Genomic DNA, 26,159 nt, shown 5'->3' with positions numbered 1-26,159 from the left:
GCAACGTTTCACCACCAGAGGGCACCGTAAGACCAATAACTTCAGCAAAATCTAATTAGAACCGAGTGTTCAATTTGAAATTTAAATTATTTAGAGTAAGTGCATATCCATCCATTTTCTTACACATTTGTCCCTAGTGGGGTCGGGAGGTGCTGGTGCCGATCTCCAGTAACGTTCCGGGCGAGAGGCGGGGTTCACCCTGGACAGGTCGCCAGTCTGTCGCAGGTAAGTGCATATACATCACTATATTTCCTTTTAGTATTTAGAAGTACAATTTTTGATATATTCAAAAAACTAAAAAGAAGGTTTTTTTATTTATTTAAATGTTGCAAATACTAAAGGAGCCACTTTGTGTGTCTTTTTAATCTGTGACGAAGAAAGCAGAGCAAACGCGCCTTGTGATAAAGGTGGGGTAGTCAACCGTTGTAACTTCTCACTGGTTGTGTAAAGTTGCATAGAAACAAACACAAAACCAGTTCCGAACAGGTGGCTTGCCGCATTTCAAAATAAAAGTCTCAAACATTGTTTAAATGGTGCAGCCATAAATCTCTTTAGAGCATCACATTGAAGACAAACACATATTTCACTTTAAACAAAAGCAAAATATAATCCATAAACTTCAGTGTGTTTTGAAACAAACATAATCTTGTCATTAATTTAAAATTTTTCATAAATTATCTTATTGCAATAGATTTAACATTAGTATTGGTAGGCTGCTTCTAACAATTCATATCAAATAAACACAACTTTAGTATTTTAAAAAAAAATTATACTTCACTTTTTCAAGTTGATTAGAAGGTACAGCAGAACCACAGCCAATTACCTTCTGTTCATCAGGGGATACAAATAGTATGGCATATACTATATTGCCTACACACACATACACACGCGCGCACACAATAAACAGTAAGAGAGGAAAAATATCCAAAGCTCGCCATTATAGAGCGGCAGCAAAGAGTGGCATCAATTTTCTGTAACAACAATCAGTCACTTAATAAAAGCTATTACCATCACAAGCACACATGTGGAGTTTAGTAGACAATCAGATTAGACTAAAATTGAGATTTTAGGCACAAAATTACAGCTGTCAGGTTTGGAATTAAACAAAGTAAGAATAAATAGACAATTCCTCATGCTGTTAATTACAGTTAAGGGTCTGTGATGTTGTATCTCCTCCAAAGACCCAAGTAGATGATCTAGAGAGATTTAATTAAAATTAAAGGTTGGATTTATCTGAAGGTTTGTATTGTGAGTTAATGCTACTGGAATAAAACATTGATTTGTTTTCTGGCTTTTTTCACTTTATATGGAGTTCCAATAACTTAATATTTTCTTTTGGAAATAATATATTTATTTAATGGTTACAAACAGTCCCCCTTATATAGAAAAGTTGTTTTATTTAGCATTTCAGTATTTTGTGCTCTATGATGTTATTTAATTACTTATGAAAAGCTTTTCATTGGAATTGTATGTATTATTGTAAGTATTTTAAACATATATCTGTCTGGAAATAGGAGACCCAGTAGTTCTTACCCTAAATTATTTAACTACAGCAGACTTTTATTGTGGAAACCAGCAAGCGGAAGTTGATTTTCTGGTCTTGACAGAAGAGTTGAAGTCGGAGTTGGTCTCTCGGTGTCTGCGCAGAAACTGTGCGGCTGTCAGAAGGAGAACAGGTCGCAGAAAGGAAACCCTTGCTGCTGCTGGTGGGGGGCTGTGTTCATCGCTCCTAGAGGTTAGTTTATTGGTTTTCAGCGGAGTTTGGTGAAGAACCGCGGGTTGGTGCTGCTTTGTTTCAATGGAAGCAGACGAAAAGCCGCACTTTGACTGAACGTCAGTGCACGACTGAACGCTTATCAGGAATGCTTCTTTGAAATCCCTCCTAACTGACTGACTGCCTCCCTGCTTGGCAATTAATGCCACGCTGACTATGACCTTTATTCACATGAATGTAAATTAATTTGTTTGTATTTAGACGCAACTGTCTGCTCTGGGAATTGAGTGAGAAGGCTGTATAGAAAGCTGCTTCAATCATAGTCGGCCAGGGTGATGTGATTATAAAACACGACACTATTCCTCCCAAACACATTTCTTCATTTCATTTTTCAGTTTTAGAAAACGCTTCCAAAATAATAATAATAATAATAAACAAACAGAAAAAGTTGAATACATCTAAACCACCATATGCTTTGACTTTATATGTGAATGTGGAATCTGACTACTGTTTCAAGGAGACATATGCTTATTGTCATTTTATTCCACTGTTTTTGTTTTCTTGTTCTTATAAAAATATCCGAAGACAGAGGGTGTCCAAAGTGTGGCGCGGGGGCCATTTGCAGCCCTTTGAACAAGTTTGTGTGGCCCCTGTCCATAGTTCAAGGTAGGCACAAATTTGGCTCTCCAGCAAATGGAGCTGATGCAGATGGACATCCTTTGTAATTTTTTACTACAAGAATTTTACTGACAAATTTATTTTCTTCAGTAGATAAAATGTTTGACCCAAAAAGTTAGAAAGCTATAGGCACAAAATTACAGCTGTCAGGCCTGGAATTAAACAAAGTAAGAATAAATAGACAATTCCTCATGCTGTTAAATACAGTTAAGGGTCTGTGATGCTGTGGGCCTGTATCTCCTCCAAAGACCCAAGTAAATATAATTATAAAACCTTTTTATTAGTCAGCGTTGTGAGTTTAGCCAACATGACAAGAAGTTTTGACACCACTGCCTTAGAGGAGAAATCTGTAATTCAGTCACTAGCTTGTGACAGTCTTGTGAAGTATCAGCACTTTTATGCAACTATGGGTCAGAAATTATCTTATTTTAAAGTTTCATTAATTGATTTGAGCTGTCCTTTTTCCAAGGTTTTATGGTGTTCTAACAAACAACTTCAGCGTTGTTTCTCCAGATGTTTTTTTTTTTTAACAAACAAGATGCATTGATTTTATGAAGGGTTTACTTGAGTCAAAATTAGACATGCAGGTTAATTGCAATGCTTACATCCACAGTAATATTTGAATAAGGTCAAATTAGCAAGTAACAACCCACTTGTTTTGTAGCCATTAAGATTCAGCCATAATTCTGGTCTCAGCTGTCTTTGCATCGTATCGTAATTGGTGGAGTTCGTTTAAATTGTTTGGTTTCATTCAAAGTATTGTCCATACATTTCCAATAGAGATTCAGTTATTATTTGGCTACAATGACAAAGTTTTAAAATACCTGCAGTATAGTTTTCAAACTATAGAACACTATGACAACTGTCAAGCATGGTGGGGGAAACATGATGCTGGGTAAATATTTTGCTATCAGTGCTTGAGTCAAATGACAAACAAGGAAAAGTACCTTCAAGTTCTTGCCTCAAATCAGGTAGATGACCAAAACCTGAACCCACTTGGTTGTTCCAACAGGACAACTTTCTGAAAAAGACATCAAAACAGCTTTTGAAGAAAGCATACATTAAGCTTTCTGAATGGTCTTTCCTAAACAGACTTCAGTCTTGTTGAAAACATAGGAAATATGCTTCAAATCAATTTTAATGGCAAAGAAACAATCAACCAACTTTAAAATAATAATTCAGTTAAGAAAAGTTGTTGAAGAAAAATGCTTGAATCCCAGGTGCCGAGAGACATTTGACCAAATATTCCTTAAGGTGTATGGAATTACTTGACCCTGTATGCCTAATCTTGACCTTGTTGGAAATTGAGAAAATCCACAAAAAACAAAATTTTGTGCACCGAACTTTAGTTTTTAAAAACCATCAAAGTTTCTTTTTGGATGATCACTTCATCCTGTCATCGGAAAAGTTTAAGTGTATCAATACATGAGTTAATCTGGTTTTCATGCCCTGGATCAGTCTCTCCGATCGGCACTGCATGGAGTCGGCTCCTGTGTGTGCCACAGGTAGCTTCATGTCTCCGGACAGCTGAAATCCAGTCAGGCAGAACAAGCATATCGTACCATCCTCACTCCCCCGCTGTTATGGCTTAATGTGTTTGTTGGGAAAACCTCCACTCAGTTCAGTACCGTTGAACAGAGTGGAGCGGTACTCCACATTTGCTGCTTCTGTCCTTCTATCTTTAAAATAAGGTTTATGCTCTAAAAATGATGTCTGTAATTGATAAGGTTATTGATGAGATGTAAATGAGCAGCAGCTGTCACAAGGACATTATAGTTCCTGAATGAACGTGTCAGTCAGAAGCAGCTTGGTCAGCGCAAACGGCTTACATGTCATAGGTCGGATTGGATAAATCCTTATTAAATGGCGTTCCTAACAGTAAGAGACTAACTAATGGGTTTCTGTTGATTTGATACCATTAGTTGTAACTACTGTAGCCTTGTTTACTACCAAGAAGGAATTGATAAGTGCTGCAATCAGAAAACATCAGTTTTAGCAGATAACTTTTTCCTTTTCAGGAAGTCAGGACGCTAAATTTCATTTTAAAATTACATTTGTTTGCTATGTTGCAAAGTTTAATAGTGGCTTGTGTCTGCACATGAGACACAAACTTCAATTCAATTTAACACATAACATTTTATCCCAAAAAGAAATTTAAGTGTTGTCATAACTCATATTATCCAAGTATCTTCAAAGAGTTGTTGTGGATCATGAGGCTGTGGGCAGGAAAGATTTATGGTAGCAGTCAATCTTGCAACAAACTTAAAGAAACCTCTGAGTTAAAACACTGTTACTGACAGTAACAGCATTCAACAGAAATAACATTAGTTGCTGGTAAGCCCTGCCAATCCACTTTATTTAGGTAAGAACTGACCTTGCAAACATGTAAAATGTTTCAGCTGAAACCTGCTTGTAAAAATCCAGAGAATTTGGTTAATTTTCTGTGTCCTCCATCATCAGAAATTATTTTGGTTGGTCATGTTTGTGACCCTTAGGCAATTTGGGTTGCTTTCCTTTCCTAAAACAGAAAACTGACAAAAATATTTCAAGAATTCTCTATTTGGGTCTGGCCTAAAGGCAAAAGAAAGTTTGAGTTTAAGTGCAAAAATAAATATTGAAAACTAAGAACTTTCAAATTTCACTCAGGAGAAGTTGAGCTTTTATTTTATTATTTTTAAGATGGCATTCACAACAATAAAGCTTCTGAACCTGAGCCAAATTTGAAATTAGACTTTGAAAATTGCATCATCCTGAACAATTTTTTTTTTAATTCTTAATTTATCAGATATTAAGGACAGACTTTTAAGCCTAAACTGATTGGTGTTGCAATCAGCTACAGTCTACATAATATTTACTTCTTATCTCGGTTGATGTTTTCATGCAGAAAAAAAAAAAAACTTCTTTAGTGCTTGGCTATTGCTAGCAAGTTTTGTCTGACTTGTTGATCATTATGTGTCCTAGCTCATCATCTCCACCAGACAATTTTCAGAAAGCGTTTGACCTCCTGCATGAGAAACTTGGCGCTTTGCTGTGGAGGTTGTAAACTGAAGTGTGTCAGTAGTGCTGTGGACAGGTTTTCTGGGACAGCTGAGGATTTCTGAGCCATATGATCTGACTGCGGCGTACAGAGCCATTCACCCGACACAGACCGGAAGCAGCAGTCTCTTTGACCATCTAGAATTAAAAACAATTTGGAATAGGAAATCCCTGACTAACTAACCAGGTCATCAAAATTATTTGCACATCTTATTTCACTTGTTCAAGACTCGCACAAAAAAAATAATAACATAGATGCACTAATTAATCAGACAGAGATTAATGTCTGCCATTTTACCTTTGATTGGCTTGGGTCAGTGATTGGTTTGTTATAATGTTTGAAAAGTTTGATTTTTCTTCTTTTCATTTAATTCTAGAATTTTTTGTAAATGATTAAATTTTACAATAAATGTAATTTTGATGGGCTGCATGGTTAATCAGATGGTAGCACTGCTGCCATCCACCAATAAGGTCCCGGGTTTGAATTCTGGCCTGTGGTCTTTCTCCATAGAGCTTGTATGTTCTCCCTGTGTGTGAATGGGTTTTGTCCAGGTCCTCTTGCTTCCTCCTACAGTCCAAAAACATGACGGTTAGGTTAATTAGTCTTCTAAGCTGCCCAGAAGTAATGGACTGGTGACCTGTCCAGGGTGGGCTCCGCCTCTTGCTCAAGTGACTACTGGAGACAGGCATAAGCCCAGTACATCCTAATCAGTTCTGATTAGTCTCAATGTGAATGTTGTCTTAGTGCTGCTACTTTTTTTTCAGTTGCCTTGACATTTGAAATCAAATTGGCACCAAATCTTTCTCCACTCATTCATGGAATGCTTCTTTGCTTTCATCTTTTCCTGTAGCTCTGCTGCCGACCCTCTCGATTTTAATCTCGGACTGTTTCATGCTGGTGTTTACTCCTTATCGGTGGCTTGATGCCTCTGGGCCAGAGGGGGAGAAAATGACTAGTTGCACAAGCTGTCACTTCCTGGAATAAGCTTTTGACTTATAAGGGGGTGTCGCTGCATATATGAGCTCAGGGGTGGGGGGAGAAGCAGCAAGACAAAAATACACCAGGGAGCCAGGCTTCACCGTCACTGGCTGACCAGATGGGCTGCTGTCAAATGAGAAAGGCCAAGTTGAGTTTCAGGGTGTCAGAGGATTTTCTAAAGGTTGAGATCCAACAGCTGAATGGAGATTTGCATATGGAATCTGTGGATTTACCCTTTTAACTTTTAATGTGAGACTCAATTAAGTAATTTTATGATACCATTAAAGATATTGTACAGCTAAAGCTGAGTAGATGCTGTATTTTTGCATTGGATTGACCAACTTTAGAAGGGGCTTAGTGACCCTGAAATGGATATATTCAGTCCAGCTCAAGGAACAAGCTTTAAATATTTTAGGTTAATTGTGACAAAAAGATTTAATTAACAGCCTATTAGCACAAAGAGGTTTTATACCCATTCAGATCCAGGTTAAAAAACAAATGCTGGCCAAATTAAATAAAGTAGTTTAATAATAGTCCAGAAAAACTAGTAGTATAGTAGTTGTTGGGTTAATCTGTCCTCTGAAAGGGGAGAATGTTTCACTGAGCAGATGTTTCACAAGGCAGATCTGTCTTGTTCAATCCATATACCTCTTACTTATTGAGGATGGAGTGATCCAGCCTTGAAATTAGAGCAAAACATTTTCAACAGTAAATTTGCAGCCTTTCAGCTAACCTTTAGCTGCTGTCAAAGTTTATTCATCCTACAGATTTATAGATTTTTAGAATTTGTTTACGTCAAGGTGAAATTCTCATCCGTCTTCAGATGTTTATGTTTGGTGTGTTTTGGGTTTCCTCTGGAAATCTTGATTCTTGTGACAAACGTAGCGAAGTAAACACGAGACACAGTCACCCCGGGGGTCTAATTACTCATTAGGGCACAGGAAGGTCCAAACCTGCTCCTCAAATTGGTCTGAAATTGAATCTGAACCAACATGGAAGTCTAGACTCTACACAGTATTGAAACTTTTAAAGCACTGACTTAGGTCATTTGAAGTGGTTAAATGTTACAAGCAGCTAATCTTTTGTACCTGCTGATCAAACTGGGCACTTAAGGTCAAGAAATCCTTAACCCCACTGTATTTTTGTGGACTAATTTCCGTGCAATGGTTCTGTGAGCTCTGTGGCATTTAGTGTCACAACTGTTGGCAGGATGAAGATGTAATCCAACCTCAAACTTCTGCACTGTGCGGTGTTAATGCTGTGAGGATTAAGGGTCTGATTTCAGGGCTCACATAAACCAATTAAAGCCTCTTTCAACACAACCAGACATATGGCCTTATGTGGTCTGTGCAATCAGAGGTGCAGAGTCTTGGGTCAACTAAAAGACAAAGCTTGCCCCAGAGAGGTTCTGCCTTATGTCAACTTATAAGGACTTTTGAAGAATGCAAACATTTTAGGATTTAGTTTCTTTCAAATTTTGTATCTAAGCATCGAGTGGTCAGCACTTGATCAGCACTTTGTCAGGTTTTTGAAGAGCCTTTCAAAGAATTTCTTTGAATATTGGCCACTTTTTCACTCATTTTCAGTCCAGTACTTGACTAATTTTCAGTTAAATGTTTTTAATTTTTTAAAAATTAAAAACTATATTTGTTAGTTTGCACTAATTGAACCTTGTCTTTCTCTTTGGTAAGAACACCATAGGTATGTGAACATACTTGCGAAGAACATATTTTAATATATTCATATTTAAAATGTCGTCCTTGAGTCCAAAGTTGAACTGAAATCAAATTTAATGTTTGTGCTCAAACTTGCCAAATAAAGCTGTTGGCAAAGTAAAGAATCAAGACCATTTTTATGCATTTCAAGAAATTCTGGCCAATTGAAAACAATATGCAAATAAAAATGATGCAGGATTTTTGCATAGTCTCGTATATGTCCATAAAAGGCTTGGACCAGCCTTAGATGATGCCTTATATGGTCAGCACCAATTAAAATAAAAAGACTTTCCTTTTACAGTCATTTACAGCCTTGTGTGTTTGAACGCCCTTGTGAAAGATGCAACCTTTGTACCAATGATGACAATCCACACCATGGCCTTAATTGTAAAACTGTTTTCAAAGAAATAGTTGCTGAGATATGACAAAATCCATAAAAGGATTGCCCGAACTCTGCCTCTTGAGTTGATTAGCTGTTGAATACAAATGTTATCTTGCCTCTTGGATATTTAAGAGGCGTTTTCGTTGCATACTTCATTCAGAGATCTCAGTGACTTGCACAGGTTGTTTGAGAGCCAACATATAGTTAAATGTTTAAACTTTTGAGTATTGCTTATTTTCTTACCTAGTGTTTTGGTGGCAAGGATGTTCATGTAAGCTGCTTGTTCAGACAAGAAGCGACTGCTCAGTTGTCAGGTAAATATAAAAATGTATGATATATAGATTTAAAACTAAAATAAGAGCACAAGGTTGGATTGGTGATTAGAATATCTGCAGCTCTGACTTGCTCTTGTTTGTGGTTGGCTATGCCATGAGTTTTCCCAGCATCTGAATTTGAGTCGCTTGTCGTGTGAATTGGTTCTTGCCTACCTGTGTGTAACTACTCCTACCTGCACATTTGAATTGTTGTGGTCTGCAAGAGTCACCTACCTTTTTTGCATCTGATGAATTGAACTCAATGGAAATATTCCTGTCCTATTCCTGCTTTCCTGATTTTAAAAGTGGGGAGGAAAGATTGTAATCAAGATCTTATACCGTAAAGCTATTTGCGTAGACTGCTTAGTGGTGAGGTGGTTATTACTGCTGCTGCCCAGTAAGCAGATCCAAGGTGAAAATCTTTGGAGGATCTTTGGATTTTGCATAGATTGCCACATCTAGAGTTTCTGGGAGTGCTAAAGATTCATCCTGTACTCTTTAAATTCATTAGATTAATAAGATTAGTTAGTTGAGCTCTTCAATTTGTCCTCAGACATAAGAATGTGCATAGTAGTTGTGTCTCTCTGATGGCTTTGAAATGGATCCTACTTGATCACTGATTGCTGGCTGGCTGGCCAAGACCATACACACGGTATGTGAAGTTTTAACCCAAAGGTTTTATTTTGATTCCAGGCATAGACTGTTTCAAGGGCCCTGCTAAAGTTTTTTTGTTTTATGACTTGTAGCATCTCTTGCTAGAGTTGTCTAATAATGTGTAACAACAGACGCTCCAAATGTTAAGGCATGGCAAGGCAAGGCAACATTTTTTACATGCCACCATTCATACCATTCATAGAGCTTTAGAGAGCATCAAACGAGAGACAAAAAGGAAATAGCAAGCATAAAATTATTGCTTAAAATAAAAACTTTAAAATGCAGATATTAAATGCATCAAGGAAACAGAATTTTTAATATTATTTGTCAACCAAAATATGAAACCCATTATTGGGCTGCTTTAATGAAATATGTTACCTTCACGTTTTTTAAATTCCTTTTTTTTTTTTTTGTAGTTTTTTGTGTGTGTCTTAAACACTGTTCCATGGGAATTTTAGATCAATCTTTTCAGTTTACTTGCAGTCACAGAGGGCTAAGTTCATGTTTTTATATTCTCTCACATTAATGACCCACTTTTCTGTGCTGTGGTTTGTCCCCTGAGGAAAAACAAATATGTAGAAGATGGGAGTGTGGTCCCTCTTACAGCCCCTTATCTGAAGGTTAAGTATGGGTGCGTCTCTTTCAGCTGTGGACCAGGCGATTTGGTTTAAAGATATTCAGAAAAACAATTTTTGCTTCTATTCCAGAAATGCTTTTCAGTGCTGCCAAAAACAAGATTTTTTTTTTTTTATGACTTGGGAGGATTTACAAGATACACGGGTATTCCTGTAATTTTCTGCTCTAATAACAGAGAGTAATTAGAGCAGAAAATATTGAACTGTTAAGTGTTTTAACTTCAAATTGATTGGAAATTGCTATCTTAAAATATTGAAAAACTTTACCAGTATTGCAGATTCATTCCTTTTCTGACTCATTCAAAAATCACAATATGTTGTTGCTTTATAAAGTACGTTGCAAAAGTGTTTATACAATGAACTTTTGTCACATTACAACTACAACAATCGATGTGTTCAGATTTTCTGACAGACCAACACAAAGTAATGCGACATTGGGAAGTGTACCGAAATGTATATGCAGTTTTCTTTTTTTTCAAATAAATTTCCCAAAAGTCTGCCATGCATTTGTATTCAGTCCTGCTTTTGCAACTCTTTGGGAATACAGGATGTCTGTCCCAGCTTTCCACATCTAAACAGAGACAATTTGCAGTTCTAGTTATATGATTACTGACATAGTTTTGCTGGAACTTGAACCTCCACCCCAGTATGAAGTCTTTTGCAGTCTCTTATGGGTTTGCTACTAGCTCCATCCATCTTTCCATTAACTCTGACAAACGTCCCTGTCCATGTTGAAGAGCAGCATCCCAGAAGATTGTGGTGCCCCAACTAGGCTTGACTGTGCAGATTGTGTTTACGTTGTGACGTACAAGCTTTGTTCAGAGGTTCTGCAAACCTTAAGTTTGACTTACAAAGTTTGTATGCAGGTTACATTCTTGGCTTTTTAGTTAAAAGTTGAGATTGAAATACTTGATTTATTTTCTTATGGGCTTAGGATGGGAATCAACTTGAATCAATGTTTTTTTTAAGGTTTTATTGGCTCTAGTGGCCTTTATTTGATAGTAAATTGACAGGAAAGTGGGTAACTTCCTGTTTCCCTCTTCTCTAATCTTTGTAATTAGAGAGGGGGGAAGACGTGCAGCAAAGGTCGCCAGTCTGGGAATCGAACCTGCGACAGCCGCGTCGAGGACTAAGGCCTCCATATGTGGGTTGTGCTTAACGCCTGCGCCACCTCAGCAACCCTGAATCAGTGGTTTAATAGATTCTTCATTTCTTTTCGGAATCATGGCTGCAGTTTGTTGGAGGAGCAGTCCAACACACTAAATTGAAAGAGAGCAGAAAAGTGAAGCAGAAAGTGAATGGCCTAATATACAGCTTTAGTTATCTGAAATTACCCTAAAAGCATGTTGTTGTTTTTTGTTCCCTGATCATAATGATCATTATGCCTAATTTTTGTTCATATGTGTTTTGACCTTGTCAATGGCTGATGTTAAATATTAAACAGTAGTTCATTCATAGGTTAAAGTTGGTTGTGTGCTGCATTTCCTTCTGAGACGAGGAGGCTCGTACTTCAAACTTTCACATTTTCTTACTTATTGAATTCAGTCCAGAATAAATCAGGACTAAAGCAAAAGCATGTATGGGCCAAGACCTGAACTCTCTGGTCACTCAAAGCTTAAATTCTTGGAATTTAAGCATGTGATGTTAATATGTGAATGTAATATTTCCCGTTTGTTTCAGTTTTCCTGTTGTCATTCCTTCTTGCAGTTGGGTCTGTATTTTTCCTCTCTCTGGGAAATCCCGTCAATCTGGGGAGGAACTTGTTGACTCAGCTTTGATCTTCCTCTCAGTGCTCTAAAAACAGGCTGTCGACGGCTCTGAGTTGCTGTGAGTGATTAACCTACGATGAAAATTATTAATCATTTCAACAGAGTGCCATACTATGTAAAATCTCTAATGTTTACTAAATGTTGTTAAAGATTTATTAGTTAAGCTGATTTTTATTTTTTCTGTTTGTGCAATCAATTCTGAATTTGTGACCAATAAGCAGCTCATTCATAATATAGTAATAAGAGCCAAAAGATAAATAAAAAAAATCATCTAAAATGATTGGGGCAAAAAATTATATTCTGTCAAGTTTCGTTTTGTAGTTTTCTCATAGAAAGTTAAAAGACAGACAACAGACAAATTAGGCCCAAAAACCTTTTTGGAAAGGGTTACCTAAGTTCATGCAGGCTGTCATCTTGATGGAATGGGAAAAGAAGGAAAATAAGTCTGATTCAGTCTTTGTCAGAGCTCTATGAAATGTGTTTTTTGTTTTCAAAATTACCCTTTTCCATTGTCACATTAGAAGCACAATAGAAAAAAAAATCTAATTTAAAGGGATTAGTATTTAGCTTAATGTTTTTCTAACAACATATCATCTTTATCATTATGTCCTAAACAACTTGCTAACTTGTCACATATAGCTAATCTTTGGTTCATATGCATCTTTCTCTGTTGACAATCTTTGCAATTTGCTGAAGGTGTGCTAATGCTAGCTTGCTTCTTCCCTTTTTTGATAAAACATGTTGGTCATTTGGCTCATAAACAAAGTGCTTTTACATCCTGGTAGTTATTATGCCAGCCATCCAGACTTTGCTCTTCTCATCCAATATTTGATCTTCCAATGGGGAAGATCAAACATAGGATCTTCCACATTTATTTCCACCCAGTGTAAAGGGTGGAAATAAAGATACTACTCTGCTTTTATAGTAGATTTTGTTTTAATGGTTAAACTCCCATTTAAACATTTAGACTGTTTTCCACCATACAGAAATGACATCGCCCTACCTGTACATTATCTCTGCTTTGGCAGATTGTCAACATGTTCGCTGGCATCATGTTGAATGTTACTCGTAGTATTAAATGAGAGACGTGTTACAGTTCACACCTTGTTTCTGGCAGCTTCCCATGCTGTGAAAAAATTGATTAAATTGTGGAGTCATTACAAGTGAATTGTCTCTTTGTTTGTGATCCAAGGACACAATTTTCCTGCTCTATTTGTCACTTCTACGCTTCAGTTATTTGTCCCTTGGGCTTTCTGAAACTGGTCATGACAGACTGCATCTTTAACAACCTGATTTCAAATGTCCTCAAAGCTGCTTTAAGTTTTCCTTGTGCACTGGGACATTTTTCTTTCTTTTCTACCGTTGATGTGGTGTGCTGCCAGACTTTCTTTAAACATGAGTGAGACTGGAAGCTGCTTCAGGTGAGAAGTGGTTTAAGCTTTCCTTTGTTGCCTTTTAAAACCTGGTTTAGTAAATATAAATCCCAATACTCATTTTTCATCATGGAGTATTTACAAGTTGAATATTTTAAAAAAAGTCTCAAATATAGACTTTCTAAGATGATAATGGATTAATTAATACAGCATTGTGCAAAGAGAAGTTTTAAATTTGATGCCAAAACTATGTGCCAACATGTTGCACTTTTCTCTTCTGGTGAATGAGCTAAACTAACTTATATTGCATAAAAAAGAATATTTAATAAGAAGCAATTGTTTTTAAGATGCTATTAACTACAAAATTGAAAAACAATTCACTACCTGTTGACAATATTTCCAAAAACCATCATTTTGAGAATCCTTTGTTTTTTTGTTTTTTTCTTTTTTCTGGACTATAGACAAGTAGCTGTATGACTGGTGATTGGTAAAAGTGTTGATGCAAAGAAAGTGTCCTAAAGACCTTGTAGGGACATTTATCTGAAAAACGGTTTCTTCTTGGCTAACATAATAATCTTCAATGCTGAAAAGCATTTGATGCTTGTGGGAATTGATGGCTGTTTTGTCCTATTTAAAAGAGGCTTAATGTGCAAGCTGCATTATGCAAACCTCCTTGTATGCATGCACTGACACCCGATACCTTTTGGTATCCCCAACATGCTATGTATAAATATATATCCTCAAATGATGTCAATATCTTCTTTCGTGATATTGCATAGCAGCTGTTATCTATTGGCTGAAGTATTTTTGTGCTGGGAAAATGATTTGGTCTTCATTATATTAAATAATATCAGTCACTTGCGAAAGATCTGCGTTAAAAGAAGACTTAGTAATTGGCCTGCATTAGTGACACAAAGTGGCCTACTTCAAAACACCTCTGCCCCCTTAGACTTTCTTCTTGTTTGTCTCTCTATTTATTCCTTTCAGATCATCAAAATATATTTTAAAATCAAATGCAACATTGTTTTTATTATTTAATTTGAGGAAAAAAGCTATTTCTATGCTATATGTAAATATAAAGGACACATAGGGCCATAATAACTGAAATCATAATGTAAAAATTGTCTTTTGTATTTCCTTATGTTATGTTCTCTAATATTAATTTGATCTGAATATCTGAAATATAAAACTAAAGTAAAAGTTATGTGACACAGCAATTTGTTTTAATAAAAACATTTGCAAGGAGTATGATGCATAAAACTGTTTTTTGTGTGTTTTTGTTTTGTTTTAATTTTTATTTGACCAAATTCAAAGCCAAACGGTAAATCAAAAAACTCACTATTTGTTGGACTGGAAATCGTGGAAGTTTTCAGTTTCAATGCATTTAAATATTTTGCACTGGCAATACATCCAATACTTTAACTGTTGAGCACCAGTTAGAACAGATTACACTGATTACCATTGATTTACTTGTTTATTTCTCTTTTTGCTTTCAAATTAGAAAGTCATTTGTTACCTAAGCTAAATGGATAGCCCAGTATGTTTTCATTTAGTCTCATTAAATCAACTGAAATTATTTTTAACTGATACACTTAACAATTCACACAAAGTATTGTATCAAGGTAACGCATTCCTCCAAAAGTAGGTCAGTTACTCCTAATGACTCCAAAGGCTCTTATTTTCATGCAGAAAATGCACAATGGACCCAAGCATAATCATATTTAGTTGGTCCCTGACTCAGACTAAAGTGAAGAGAACTTGATGCACCAACAAATGTGGAAGAAGATAATACATTTAACCACTTCCTGTTGAAAACTCCCAGCGCACACCCTCCCAGTTGTTGAAACATAAACAAAAAAAAGCTCCCAAGATTGTGCTCTTTCCCATAGCCTTCTAGCCTCTACTCTAGATGCACATATTATTTTTTCTACATAGACTAGTTGATTACGCTTACTTATATTAAGTCTGATGATCAGAGATGGCCAGATATAGGGTGGCATGTCCCTGAGCACCAGAAATCTTTAAAAATGATATTTAATTTTTTCAAAGGAATTAAATGCTAGACAACAAATTTCAGTCAGCATTTGGGAATACAAAGAGGAAAGATGTGGAAACTTTTTTATCTTGGCAGGGCTTGGACTTACATGAAAGGTCTGAGGCGTGTCAGTTTGTAAAGAGAGTGATAGTAACTGAGACGCTGCTGTGTGCTGCCAAACTGTTAGGAAGCTGAGACCTGAGAGCCACTCAGGGACTCTGAGAAAGTGTAGGTTGCTCTCTGATCACCGCAGAATAAAAGAACCGACCAGGTGTTGTTTTCCTTCTGCACGCACAATCTACCACAAGGGGACCTTGGACATTCTTCATGATCACAAGTCTGACGCGATTACCAGCAGTGTTATCTGTGTCGTCTGAGAGAAACTTAGCCTCTCTACGCTTGTACTGTGAAGCAGCTTCCATGAGTGTAAAAGAATAATGCCGGGAGGCTTCCAGCAAATGTGACCTGGTGCTCACCTCCGAGTGAGACGTCATTCAGGAAATGTTTGACTCTGGCTGTGGATAATTCATGCCTGTTGTTGGGTGGAGTTTGGGAGTGGAAAATAGTCCCTTATTACATGTTCCGAGTCAGGCCTGAAAAGCCTGAGGGAAATATTAAGTTTGCTTTTATCAGTTTTCATGTCTGCATACGTTTGGGAAATAGAAACTGGACATAAAGTAATGCTTGAATTTTCAGACTCTGTTCTTTAAAATACTTTTTAAGAAATAAACCTTGTGCTTTTTGTATTGATTTATATATTTGTGATTTACTTGTATGGTTGTAAAGACATAATTTTGCAGCTGAAATTACAAAAAAAACTTTAATGTAAATGTTTGCCAGTTTGTTACATAGATGACTTAGTTAGGCAAAAAGGATAAGAATCAGGAAAATATTTATGGTAGATTGGGGAAATAAAAATCTCATGTTTGTGAGAATTAAACTGTTTTTCCTTGAAGAAACAAAGCATCTAGTCTTTGAAGGGAACAGTTAGTATTATCTGTTTCTATATTTAGTTCGACTATTTGCCGCTGGTGTAAAATTGTAGCTGTGTGACTGTGAAAATGATTATTTCTTTCTGTATTATTGGAGTGTTTGAGCTTCTCCCATGACCACTCAGCTGATCTCAACCGAGAGCATAAATCTGTCCTAATCCTGTCAGGCATTCAGTGGAGCTGCAGAAGGAAAACATTTCTTAGTTCCAGAGGAAAATATGTTGACCATAATTACTGTTTTAAAGCAGCAGGTTTGTTGATGTCAGGTGAAGAAGTTGGGATATAAAATTGGTCAAAGCAGCAAAACATTGGACAGTGAAGGTTTGTAATTGTGAGCCACAAACATTGGCTCAGAAATCCTTTTTAAATGTTTTTATATTTAAAAAGATAAAAAAAATAGAATAAAATATATTTTTCACAATTGGTTATTATTTTTGTTTGAATCTTTCTACAAGTAATTGATAAAAGTTCAAAACTGTAGCAGTAAACTTAAAATCCTAGGGATTGGATAATTTTATTTACAAAATGCAGCTATCAGTAAGTTTTACTTTTGACTTTTATTAGCACTCCAAGTTATAAAGGTACTAAGCATCAGACATAAGTTCGTAAATCTTAATAGTTGCAGTTAAAACCTATTTGTCCCATACACAACAATGCTACTTGCCTTGTATTTTCTCTGACTGCATTTTTTTTTTTTGCTCCAGAGACATTTAAGCGTGAAAGGATACCGCAGCTAAAACTTCAGTTCTAGCAGTGGGGAACAAGAGAAACTCGGGAGGAGTCACAACGGGACGGAGGAGACAAAGTTTTTAAGGAACTGGGACTCTGTTGCAATCAGAGCAGATGGGTGAGACAGAGGATGAGCGGACGGCTCAGGCCAGCCAGCTCTTTGAGAACTTTGTCCAGGCGTCCACATGTAAAGGAACCCTGCAGGCCTTCAGCATCCTCTGCAGACAACTGGAGCTGGATCCTTTGGACCACAGTAACTTCTTCAGCTCCTTGAAGGCAGCAGTCAGCTCCTGGAAAGTCAAGGCCTTGTGGACAAAATTAGACAAACGGGCACAGCAGAAAGTGTACAACCAGAATAAAGCCTGCCAAGGAACAAGGGTAAGACCATGTTGCTGAGAAATTCTTAAAAACTCAGTTAAATTTTACTTCAAAAGGTTTTGTCAAATTACTTGTTTGAGCTCTTTTACTATGTGTTTTTGGTTTTTGGAAGGTAAAGTAAAATTAGAAAAAAATAACCCTTCTTGATTTTAACCCATTCAGAAGGGTTAAACAGGTTAACAGAGATGTGACTAATCACAGCAAACTGATCCACCAGTATTCCCAGTTGTTGAAGATGTCCTAGTTTGGTTATATTTAACCCCTTTGCTGCAGACAAAAAATTATGGAAAAAAACAACAAATATTTGCAATGGGTATACAACCACATAAAATTAAGCACTTCAGCAAGCTTTTGTAACAGAGATAACTTGCATACCTTCTTCTTGGGTGTGCTGTGGTGGCGTAGTGGTTAGCGCGACCCATGTTTGGAGGCTTTGAGTCCTCCACGTGGCCGTCGCAGGTTCGACTCCCGGACCCGACGATATTTGCCGCATGTCTTCCCCCCTCTCATTCCCCCTTTCCCCCTACTGTCATATAAGGTACACTACAGCCCACAAAAGACCCCCTGGAGGGGTAAAAAAACAAACTTGCATACCTTCTTCTTTAAAAGGTGCCCCAATTTGGTAGCGGTCTTTGATAGCAGCTATATGCGGCCTTGTCAAACCCAATCAATATGTAATCAGGCTGAAATCAGGTGTTGATCAGTGTTCAGCTTTATAGTGCAAACTTCTATGGAGTCTTCATGGAGACCAACAGAAGATGATGCTGTTGAAACGTCAGCCTCAATGAAGTTTGCAAAATAAAAGCTGAAAACTGGTCAGCGACTTCTTGTCTTTTCTGCATTTGAAAAAATAAAGGTAGCTTGTTTGCAGAAGCAATGGAGGAAACAATAATGGATGTAATGTGCAGGTGCCTTAATAAACACATGGAGGATTGTATTGAAGTTCTTTTGACTACTTTAGACACTTATCCCCAGTTTTCACTTAACTCTTTGATTATCTTGGTATTTTTTTCTGTCAAACTCTGTTATGTGGTATTTTACAAAAGTCCAACTAAATGGAGCAAGGCTCCTATGACTTTTGCACAGTATTGTATATGCAGCCTTAATTCAGAGCATCATTTATAACCGGAATTTATAGATTCCAATATTCATATGCAGAGGCATCAAATAGGTTTGTTACAGCAGAGCTTCTGGGTCCTGATCCGCAGGCCACCATGTTTTGTATGTTTTAGATGTTTTCCTGAATAACCTCAACAGGTTAGCATCAAGTCTTACAGGGTTGGAGCTTGCAGGGCAATTAGCCCCAAGCGACAAGAGCAGGACACACTGGTTTATGGTACAGACAAAGCAATGAAATATTTGCCGGTTCAACTGTACTGCATAACTTCTAACAAGGCTCAAAACACAGTTTGGAAACTAAGCTCTCAAATTTGGCATTTCATGTGCTTCGTTGTTGTTTGACTATGTGTGGAGGCATGTTTAGGCAGCACTTTTGACGTTGTATTGGAAAGACTTCATATCTCAAGGAAGAGATAAGACTTTAAGTGAGGGTGGGGGAAACAGGCCAGAGACTTGCAGAAGGGAGATTAACACAGAAGGGCTGGGTAGAGGGCTAGCCAGAAATAACAGCTCAACTATTATTCCATACATTTTTTCTGGAGAAATGACTACTTGGAGATGAAGGATGGTGGACATGGAGCTGGGTGGGTGTTCTCTGAAACAAAATCTAAAATCCAAATGAGAGGACAGCATTCTTTAATCCCTGCAACTCGACTGTCTCCATATTTGGTTGTGTTACATGCAAGGGGGGAGTAGCATGCATCAGACCATGCTCCTCAAAACACTTGCTAAGTGCTAATTCCAAACTTTTTGTTTGGCATTTTGTTCCTCTGTTCCTCATTCCATGCAATAGGGAGCAGGAATCTTTAATACACACTGATGATGTGCACCTACTTACACTCCATATGTTTTTAGGCAAACAAAAGAAAAATGTTCAAACAAATATGACTGCACTGTATATGAATTTACACACCGTCATCTCAGGACAGTTTCTATGTACAAACCTGCTCAGACTGTATCTCACCCTCACTCATTTCATACCTTCTGTTACTCCCAGTGTCTGATCATCGGTGGCGGCCCCTGCGGTCTGCGAACGGCCATCGAGTTGGCCCTGCTCGGCTGCAAAGTGGTGGTGATCGAGAAGAGGGACACTTTCTCCAGGAACAACGTGCTCCACCTCTGGCCTTACACCATTCATGACCTCAGGGCTCTCGGGGCCAAGAAGTTCTATGGAAAGTTCTGCGCCGGCGCCATCGACCACATCAGTGAGTGTTCTCTCTTTTTGTTGCTTTATTTCAATTCCAATAATAGAGCTGTCTTTAAGTAAGTCGTAAAGAATAAAAAGCTGAATGAATGTCAACAACAGGAAAAGGATTTGTTTTTACTGTGTGTGTAGACTTCTACTTCTGCTTCTACATACAGAGAGATAAAAAGTTTATCTCTGTGTGTTTGTCCTGTAATAGTAGATGCCGTGTTTGTGTCTCTGAGAGGAGTGCTTATCTTATCTTCCAGGCCAGATTTTTTTTGTCAGTATTGCTGCCCTTATCTGCAGCAACTGTTATTTATTATGATCTTTGGCTGAGTATATGACAGCAGGTTTACCTCTGATTTCTTTTAAGGGACAAACTGACTTTGTTCCTAGCAGATGTTGAGCATCATCGCAGCCCGGTATTTCGCTCCACCAATCTAGCAGTCTACTCTGATACGCTAAAAAAGATTCTCCACACCATGATGCTGCCACCACCATGTTTCACTATGGGAATGGCGTGTGCAGGATCATTTTCAGTGTCCGTTTTCTGCCACATAGTGCTTACATGAAAAACAAAAAAATTGTGGAGCATCTTTTTCTACACATTTGCCATGTGTAGAAAAAGATGCTCCACAAATTCTGAATTCTGGATACAGAATTCATGGCAGAATTCATGGAAAACTGCAACTAGAGGATTTTCTGGACTAATTTCAACATTGGATATCTTTGTCCTGTTAATTGCTTCTGCTCCATCAAAGTTACCATGTCCATATTATGTGCTTTTATGATAAATGCTCTCCTTGCATGTTTATTTGAATGGTCATATTTTGGTAGGGCTTCAGTTAGAGTTAAAGCCCTTTAACTCCATCTTCAACCTGTCTGCTACATTCTTATGTTTTCAAGACAATGCATCCTTATTATAGTTCTTTAACAAACCTCTCATGTCGCTCAGAGCAGCTGTATTTATATAGAGATTAAATTATACATGACAGAGGTCTGAGAGCAGCAGGTAGCACAGGGTTTTATTAATGGGTATCAATGTAAAAATGACCGAATACAAATACATGCCACACTTTTCATATTGCATTTATTTAAAAAAAAAAAAAAGAAGATGATGTTTCATTCCACTTAACAGTTTTGCACTTCTCTGTGTTGGCAAAAGACATACGATCCCACCAAAGTACATTGACGCTTGTGGCTGTAATGTGACTGAACAACCCGTTTTCTTAGCACCGTTTTCTCCCTCTCCAGGTATCCGCCAGCTGCAGCTGATGCTGCTGAAGGTGAGCCTGATCCTGGGAGTGGAGATTCATGTCAATGTGGAGTTTGTACAACTTCTGGAGCCTCCGGAGCAGCAAACGGAAGATGGTGAGTCATCTGCATTGAATGTTACCTTCTTTGTACAGTTCTATGAGATGACTTTTTTTTTTTTGTTTGTTTTTGGGAGAAGAAAGCACCTTTATTCCATGAAGGTCTTGGGTACAAATCTTTTGAGAATCCACTCTTAAGAGAGTAGTTTCACACCTCTAAATTAAGTTAAGAATGTCAGATTGGTCTCTAATACAAGTTCTCAACAAGTACAGAAACAGAACTGTGTATGTTTAAACAGGGTTGTCCCTGTTTATAAGGGTCATGACCAGCAGTGATATCATGGCACTTGCTTGCATATGTCAGCTATATAAGGAAAGCTCCCTTGATGTCACATATGTTGAAGTGAACAGATAAGTTCTTGCAGAGTGGAAAATAAAGCTATTGATAGACTCTGCTCTGTTTTCCAAAGCAATTCCTAAGAGACAGTCATATTTTAGCTCTCCAAAGAACACAACAGAATAATTTTATAGACTTTATTAATAAACCGCCCTAAATCAGGCAAAACATAAGCATGCATATTTAGGGCATTTACTTTAAAACAGCAGCACTCATTTTTGCTAATCTTACTTTATATATATATATATATATATATATATATATATATATACACAGTATATATTTAACACTTATTGTGTAAACTTATTGTGTGTGAACTTTTATGTCTGTCGCTGCTACATCTGAATTTCCCCTTTGCGGGACAATAAAGGTTGCTTCTATTCTAATAAGACAGGAATGGAAAACAACTTATTTTGACTTTAATTTTGTCCTAAGTATTCCACTAATCTCACTTTTTTTTTGTTTTCTTAGGTCCTGGTTGGCGAGCAGAACTCCGGCCCTCCAATCATCCAATCTCTGATTTTGACTTTGATGTGGTGATTGGTGCAGACGGTCGCAGAAGCACATTAGATGGTGAGGGTTGACCTTAACTCAGAACTGTGAAGCATTGTGGGGGAGTAAGTGCTGACAACTGGTTCAACATGAGAGACAAAGAAAGTTTTGCTACTGACCCACAATGAGGAAGCTCTTTCTGGCACTGAAGCATTTCCTGTTGACATAGTTTCAATGTGTGAATGTGTTTTTATGCAGTTGTGTGTATGAAGGTTCATGAACTGGATGAGAGCTGTTACCTTTCTGTCCGAGAATAATAAATAAGTCTCATGCTTGTTTGTTCAAGAATCTGTATTCTAAATATATAGTCATGTTGGCAAAAGTATTTGCATGTCTTTCTTCACACACATGGACTTGACCCATTCTAAGGTTTAATATGATGTCTGATCACCCTTTGCAGTTTTAGTGGCTTCAGTTTTTCTCGGAAATCTCTCCTCAAAGTGTACAACTTTATCTTTGGGGGTATTTGGCCATTTCTTTTCAGAAACAAATTTACGAGGTCAATCTTGGACAAGGCTCAGAGTTTGTGCTCTAATTCATCCCTAATGGTGATCAGTTGGGTTGAGGTCAGAGATTTGCGCAACCTTTTGAGATGTTTATGGACATTATTTTACACTGGTGTGTAATGACTTGGAACAGGAAGCTGCAGTCCCCAGACCAGACCTTCAAAGTTTGTTTAGTAATATTGTCCAAAATGTCTTGGTATGCAGAAGCATTATGAGTTGTTTTCACTTGAACTATGGCGCTTAGATCACGTCCAGAAAAACGCCCCCACATGATCTGCTGCGCACCAAAACACAGCACAGTGTAGTCTGGCAAATGTCTCCTATACATCCTGGCCTTGGAAATGATTAGAAAACATAAAATTCAATGATTTAGAGGGATAAGTGAATAGCTCCCTGCATGGTTATGCATGTGTTAACTAGAAACGAATATGAATTTGCATCCTTCCCCCTTTAATTCGTAATCCCTACTTGGCAGGTTTCAGTCGCAAGGAGTTCAGAGGAAAGTTGGCAATCGCTATAACAGCCAACTTTGTCAACAGGAACACCACAGCAGAAGCTAAAGTCGAGGAAATTAGCGGCGTTGCCTTCATCTTTAACCAGAAATTTTTTCTGGAACTTAAAGAGGATACAGGTAAATTGTGTAAATGTGTCAAATTTTATGGATGATCTGCAGCTGTAAAGGGATCTGTGTTAAACAACATGCTCACATTTTTAGGAATTGATTTGGAAAACATTGTTTACTACAAAGACAACACCCACTACTTTGTGATGACTGCAAAGAAGCAGAGCCTGCTGGACAAAGGGGTCATCATAAATGTGAGTTTAGCTAACAGTAATCTGTTGTGTTGATGCATCAATATTTAAGCTTTCTTTACCAGCTGATTCTGCCAGTGACAAAACAGTTTGAATAAAAAATATTCTACAAATTTTATGAAAATGGATTAAAAAGGCAATGATATTTAAAATAATGGACTATTGGAATTCTATTAATAAGTTATTGTACAGTGAATCCATACATCCATAATAAGTGATAACTAGAAGATTTCTGAAGAAATTTAAACGGGACCTGCCAAAGTGCGCCTGCTGGTTGGAACCCAGTATTCTGATGCTAAAAATTAGCATCAATGCTAATGTAAGCTACAATGTACTCAATACCATGTGGAGAGTCACAAGCATGTTGAGTAACATGGACTTACTCCATTCAGTATGTTAAAATTAGTGCATGAGCTAAAATTAGCCTAAATGCTAATGCTAGCCTAAATGCTAATGTTAGCCTAAATGCTCCCAGTGGCACGTGGGACATCACTAGCATGTTGTCTTACATTGACTTCCTCTATTCAGTGTGCTAAACAAGGTTAATAAATGAAAAAATAGCTAATAGCTTATTTTAGGGAAAAGGCACTGCCTGCTAATGTTGGTGCTAATTTTAATGCACTCACTTGTTTACTTCGTGGCACTTCACTACCAGAAAATGTGCTCATTTCTTAGCAACAGATTAACAAGTATTATTGTTCAAAATTCATAAGATTTTCTCTGCTCTTTTGAAATACAACTTATCTTGTACTAAAGAATATTGCAGTTGGTGAATTTTGCAGAAAAGTGATTATTTTTTTTGCTATTGGTGGTAAATATATTATAAAACAGACATTAAACACAAAATTAAAATTTTGATTCATACTTCGTGGCAGTTACCAGAAAAAAAAAAAAAACACGCTCATCTCTTGACACCAAATTAATAACACGTAATATTATTGTTTATAAAACATATGCTCTTTTGAAAGATTATCTGCTTAGACACAACGAATTTACAGTTGGTCAATTTTGCAAAAGTAAAAATCAGATGTTTACTTCGTGGCACTTGGTTACCAGAAAACACACTCATCTCTTAGCAACAGATTACCAACAAATATTGTCATTGTTCAAAAAACATAAAATTTCCTCTGCTCTTTTGAAATGCTACTAATCTTACACTATCTAAGAATTCTGCAGTTAGTGAATTTTACAGAAAAGTGTTTTTTTTTCTCTTTTTTTGCCTTTGGTGGTAAATATATTATAGAACAGACATTAAACACAAAAGTAAAAATCTGATTTATACTTTGTGGAAGTTCGTTACCAGAAAAAAAATGCTCATCTCTTAACACCAAATTAATAACATGTAATATTATTGTTTATAAAAGAGAAACTCTTTTGGAATACTGCTGATCTACATAGACAACGTATGTAGAGTTGATAAATTTTGCAAAAGTAAAAATCAGATGTTTATTTTGTGACACTTGGTTACCAGAAGACACGCTCATTTCTTAGCAACAGATTAACAACAAACTTTGTTGGTGTTCAAAAAACATAAGTTTTCCTCTGCTCTTTTGAAATACTACTAATATTATACTGCTTAGGAATTTTGCAGAAAAGTGATTTCTTGTTTTTTTTGCCATTGGTGGTAAATATATTATAAAACAGACATTCAACAAAAAAGTAAAAATCTGAGTTATACTTCATGGCAGTTTGTTAAAAAAAACACTCAACTCTTGATACCAAATTAATAACAAGCAATGTTATTGTTTATAAACCATAAATCTTATGTTTCAAATGAATCTTATGTTTCAAAAGAACATACGTTTCATTTTAATGTTTTGATTGGGGACATTAGTTGCGTAACTCCTGTGAAGTGGCTCCTAAGTGTTTGTGGATAATAATCTGACATGTTTCTGCCCAGCTGTGGTTGAGTTTTTTTGTTTTTTTGCTGTTGTGTTTTCTTTAGCTTCTTGCATAATTTTCACAGGGATTAGAGGAGAATGTGGTGTATAAATATCTTAATTTCTTCCTGTTAAGTGGTGGCACACCAACAGCACTGGTAGAAGCATACTGTTTAAGGAAACAGGCAGCTCATTGTTTTATGTCATGCAGCTTTATTTCAAAAGTGTCACTGCTGTGATATGCCTTAAAGTTTGTTTTGCGACCTTTAGTGTTAATAAAAGTGAATGAAGCTCGTCTATTCTGCTTTGTTTTTTAATAAAAATGTCTATTTTCTAATGACATCCTTTTACGGGCCAGAAAATCACAACATTTAAAGTGAAGTCCCAAAGCTGGGAGTCAGATGGCTTTCTGGGAACACAGAAAGGTTTGTGTGCTGACCTTGGTAGTGAGTGATAGCACTGCACAGTGGATGATGATAAACAGGGCTCTAATTAAAGCATTACACCTCTCACCTTTATTCCATTTCTCACTTGGCAAATAAAAAAAAAAGTTCCTTGCATGGAAGAGATCAGACAGCAGAAATAGTTATTTGCAATTAACAAATGTTTTCAGAGTAGACTTGCAATTGTTATTTGAAAACCTTTTGTCAATAACACACATTCTTCTTATGTAGTTTTGGAAATAATCCACAATACAAACTTTTTCCATATGCATTATCCAGGCACATACGCAGGTCCTGAAGTGTTGCGCTGCTGAGCCCCCTGTGGTCTCCCTCTCATCTTACATTGGCTGTTGGTGCTGAGTGAAATCTCCGTCCGACTGCTGGGTCAAAACCCACGCACACAGCACAAGCGTCAGAGGCCACATGGCTGACCTATAACGGCGCCATAGCTTTTTGTCATTATGACACTCCTGCAAAGATTGCATTTAACACTTTTTGCACAAAAAAAATCAGATCAGAAATGTTTTCTGTTGAAAGAGAAGCTCCATGAATTATCCTATAGCAGTT

At 37.1% G+C, this 26,159-nt stretch overlaps 1 protein-coding gene across 9 annotated transcripts in view; it reads left to right on the top strand.

The window, feature by feature from the left end:
* Positions 1-1,626: 1,626 nt before the first annotated feature.
* Positions 1,627-26,159, top strand: part of LOC102223100 (protein-methionine sulfoxide oxidase mical2b-like) — a 50,339-nt gene continuing 25,806 nt past the window's right edge. For 6 of the 9 annotated variants that reach the window (XR_002753639.1, XM_023344332.1, XM_023344328.1 and 3 more), the window contains exons 1-7: positions 1,627-1,735; positions 16,981-17,383; positions 19,500-19,707; positions 20,943-21,059; positions 21,870-21,971; positions 22,932-23,087; positions 23,172-23,272. Coding sequence is in view for 8 of the 9 variants with exons in the window: in XM_023344332.1 (XP_023200100.1) it covers positions 17,120-17,383; positions 19,500-19,707; positions 20,943-21,059; positions 21,870-21,971; positions 22,932-23,087; positions 23,172-23,272 (948 nt within the window). In the remaining variant the exon portion in view is untranslated. Of the gene's footprint in view, positions 1,736-2,299; positions 2,381-8,677; positions 8,819-11,814; positions 11,935-16,980; positions 17,384-19,499; positions 19,708-20,942; positions 21,060-21,869; positions 21,972-22,931; positions 23,088-23,171; positions 23,273-26,159 lie in introns of those variants that run through there. The other 3 variants (XM_023344321.1, XM_023344315.1, XM_023344311.1) reach the window with 3 other exon arrangements.

This window comes from Xiphophorus maculatus, chromosome 2 (assembly GCF_002775205.1).
Source record: "Xiphophorus maculatus strain JP 163 A chromosome 2, X_maculatus-5.0-male, whole genome shotgun sequence".
Lineage (NCBI taxonomy): Eukaryota > Metazoa > Chordata > Actinopteri > Cyprinodontiformes > Poeciliidae > Xiphophorus > Xiphophorus maculatus.
The sequence above is the reverse complement of the archived record's forward strand: the minus strand, read 5'-3'. Positions and strand labels throughout refer to the sequence as shown.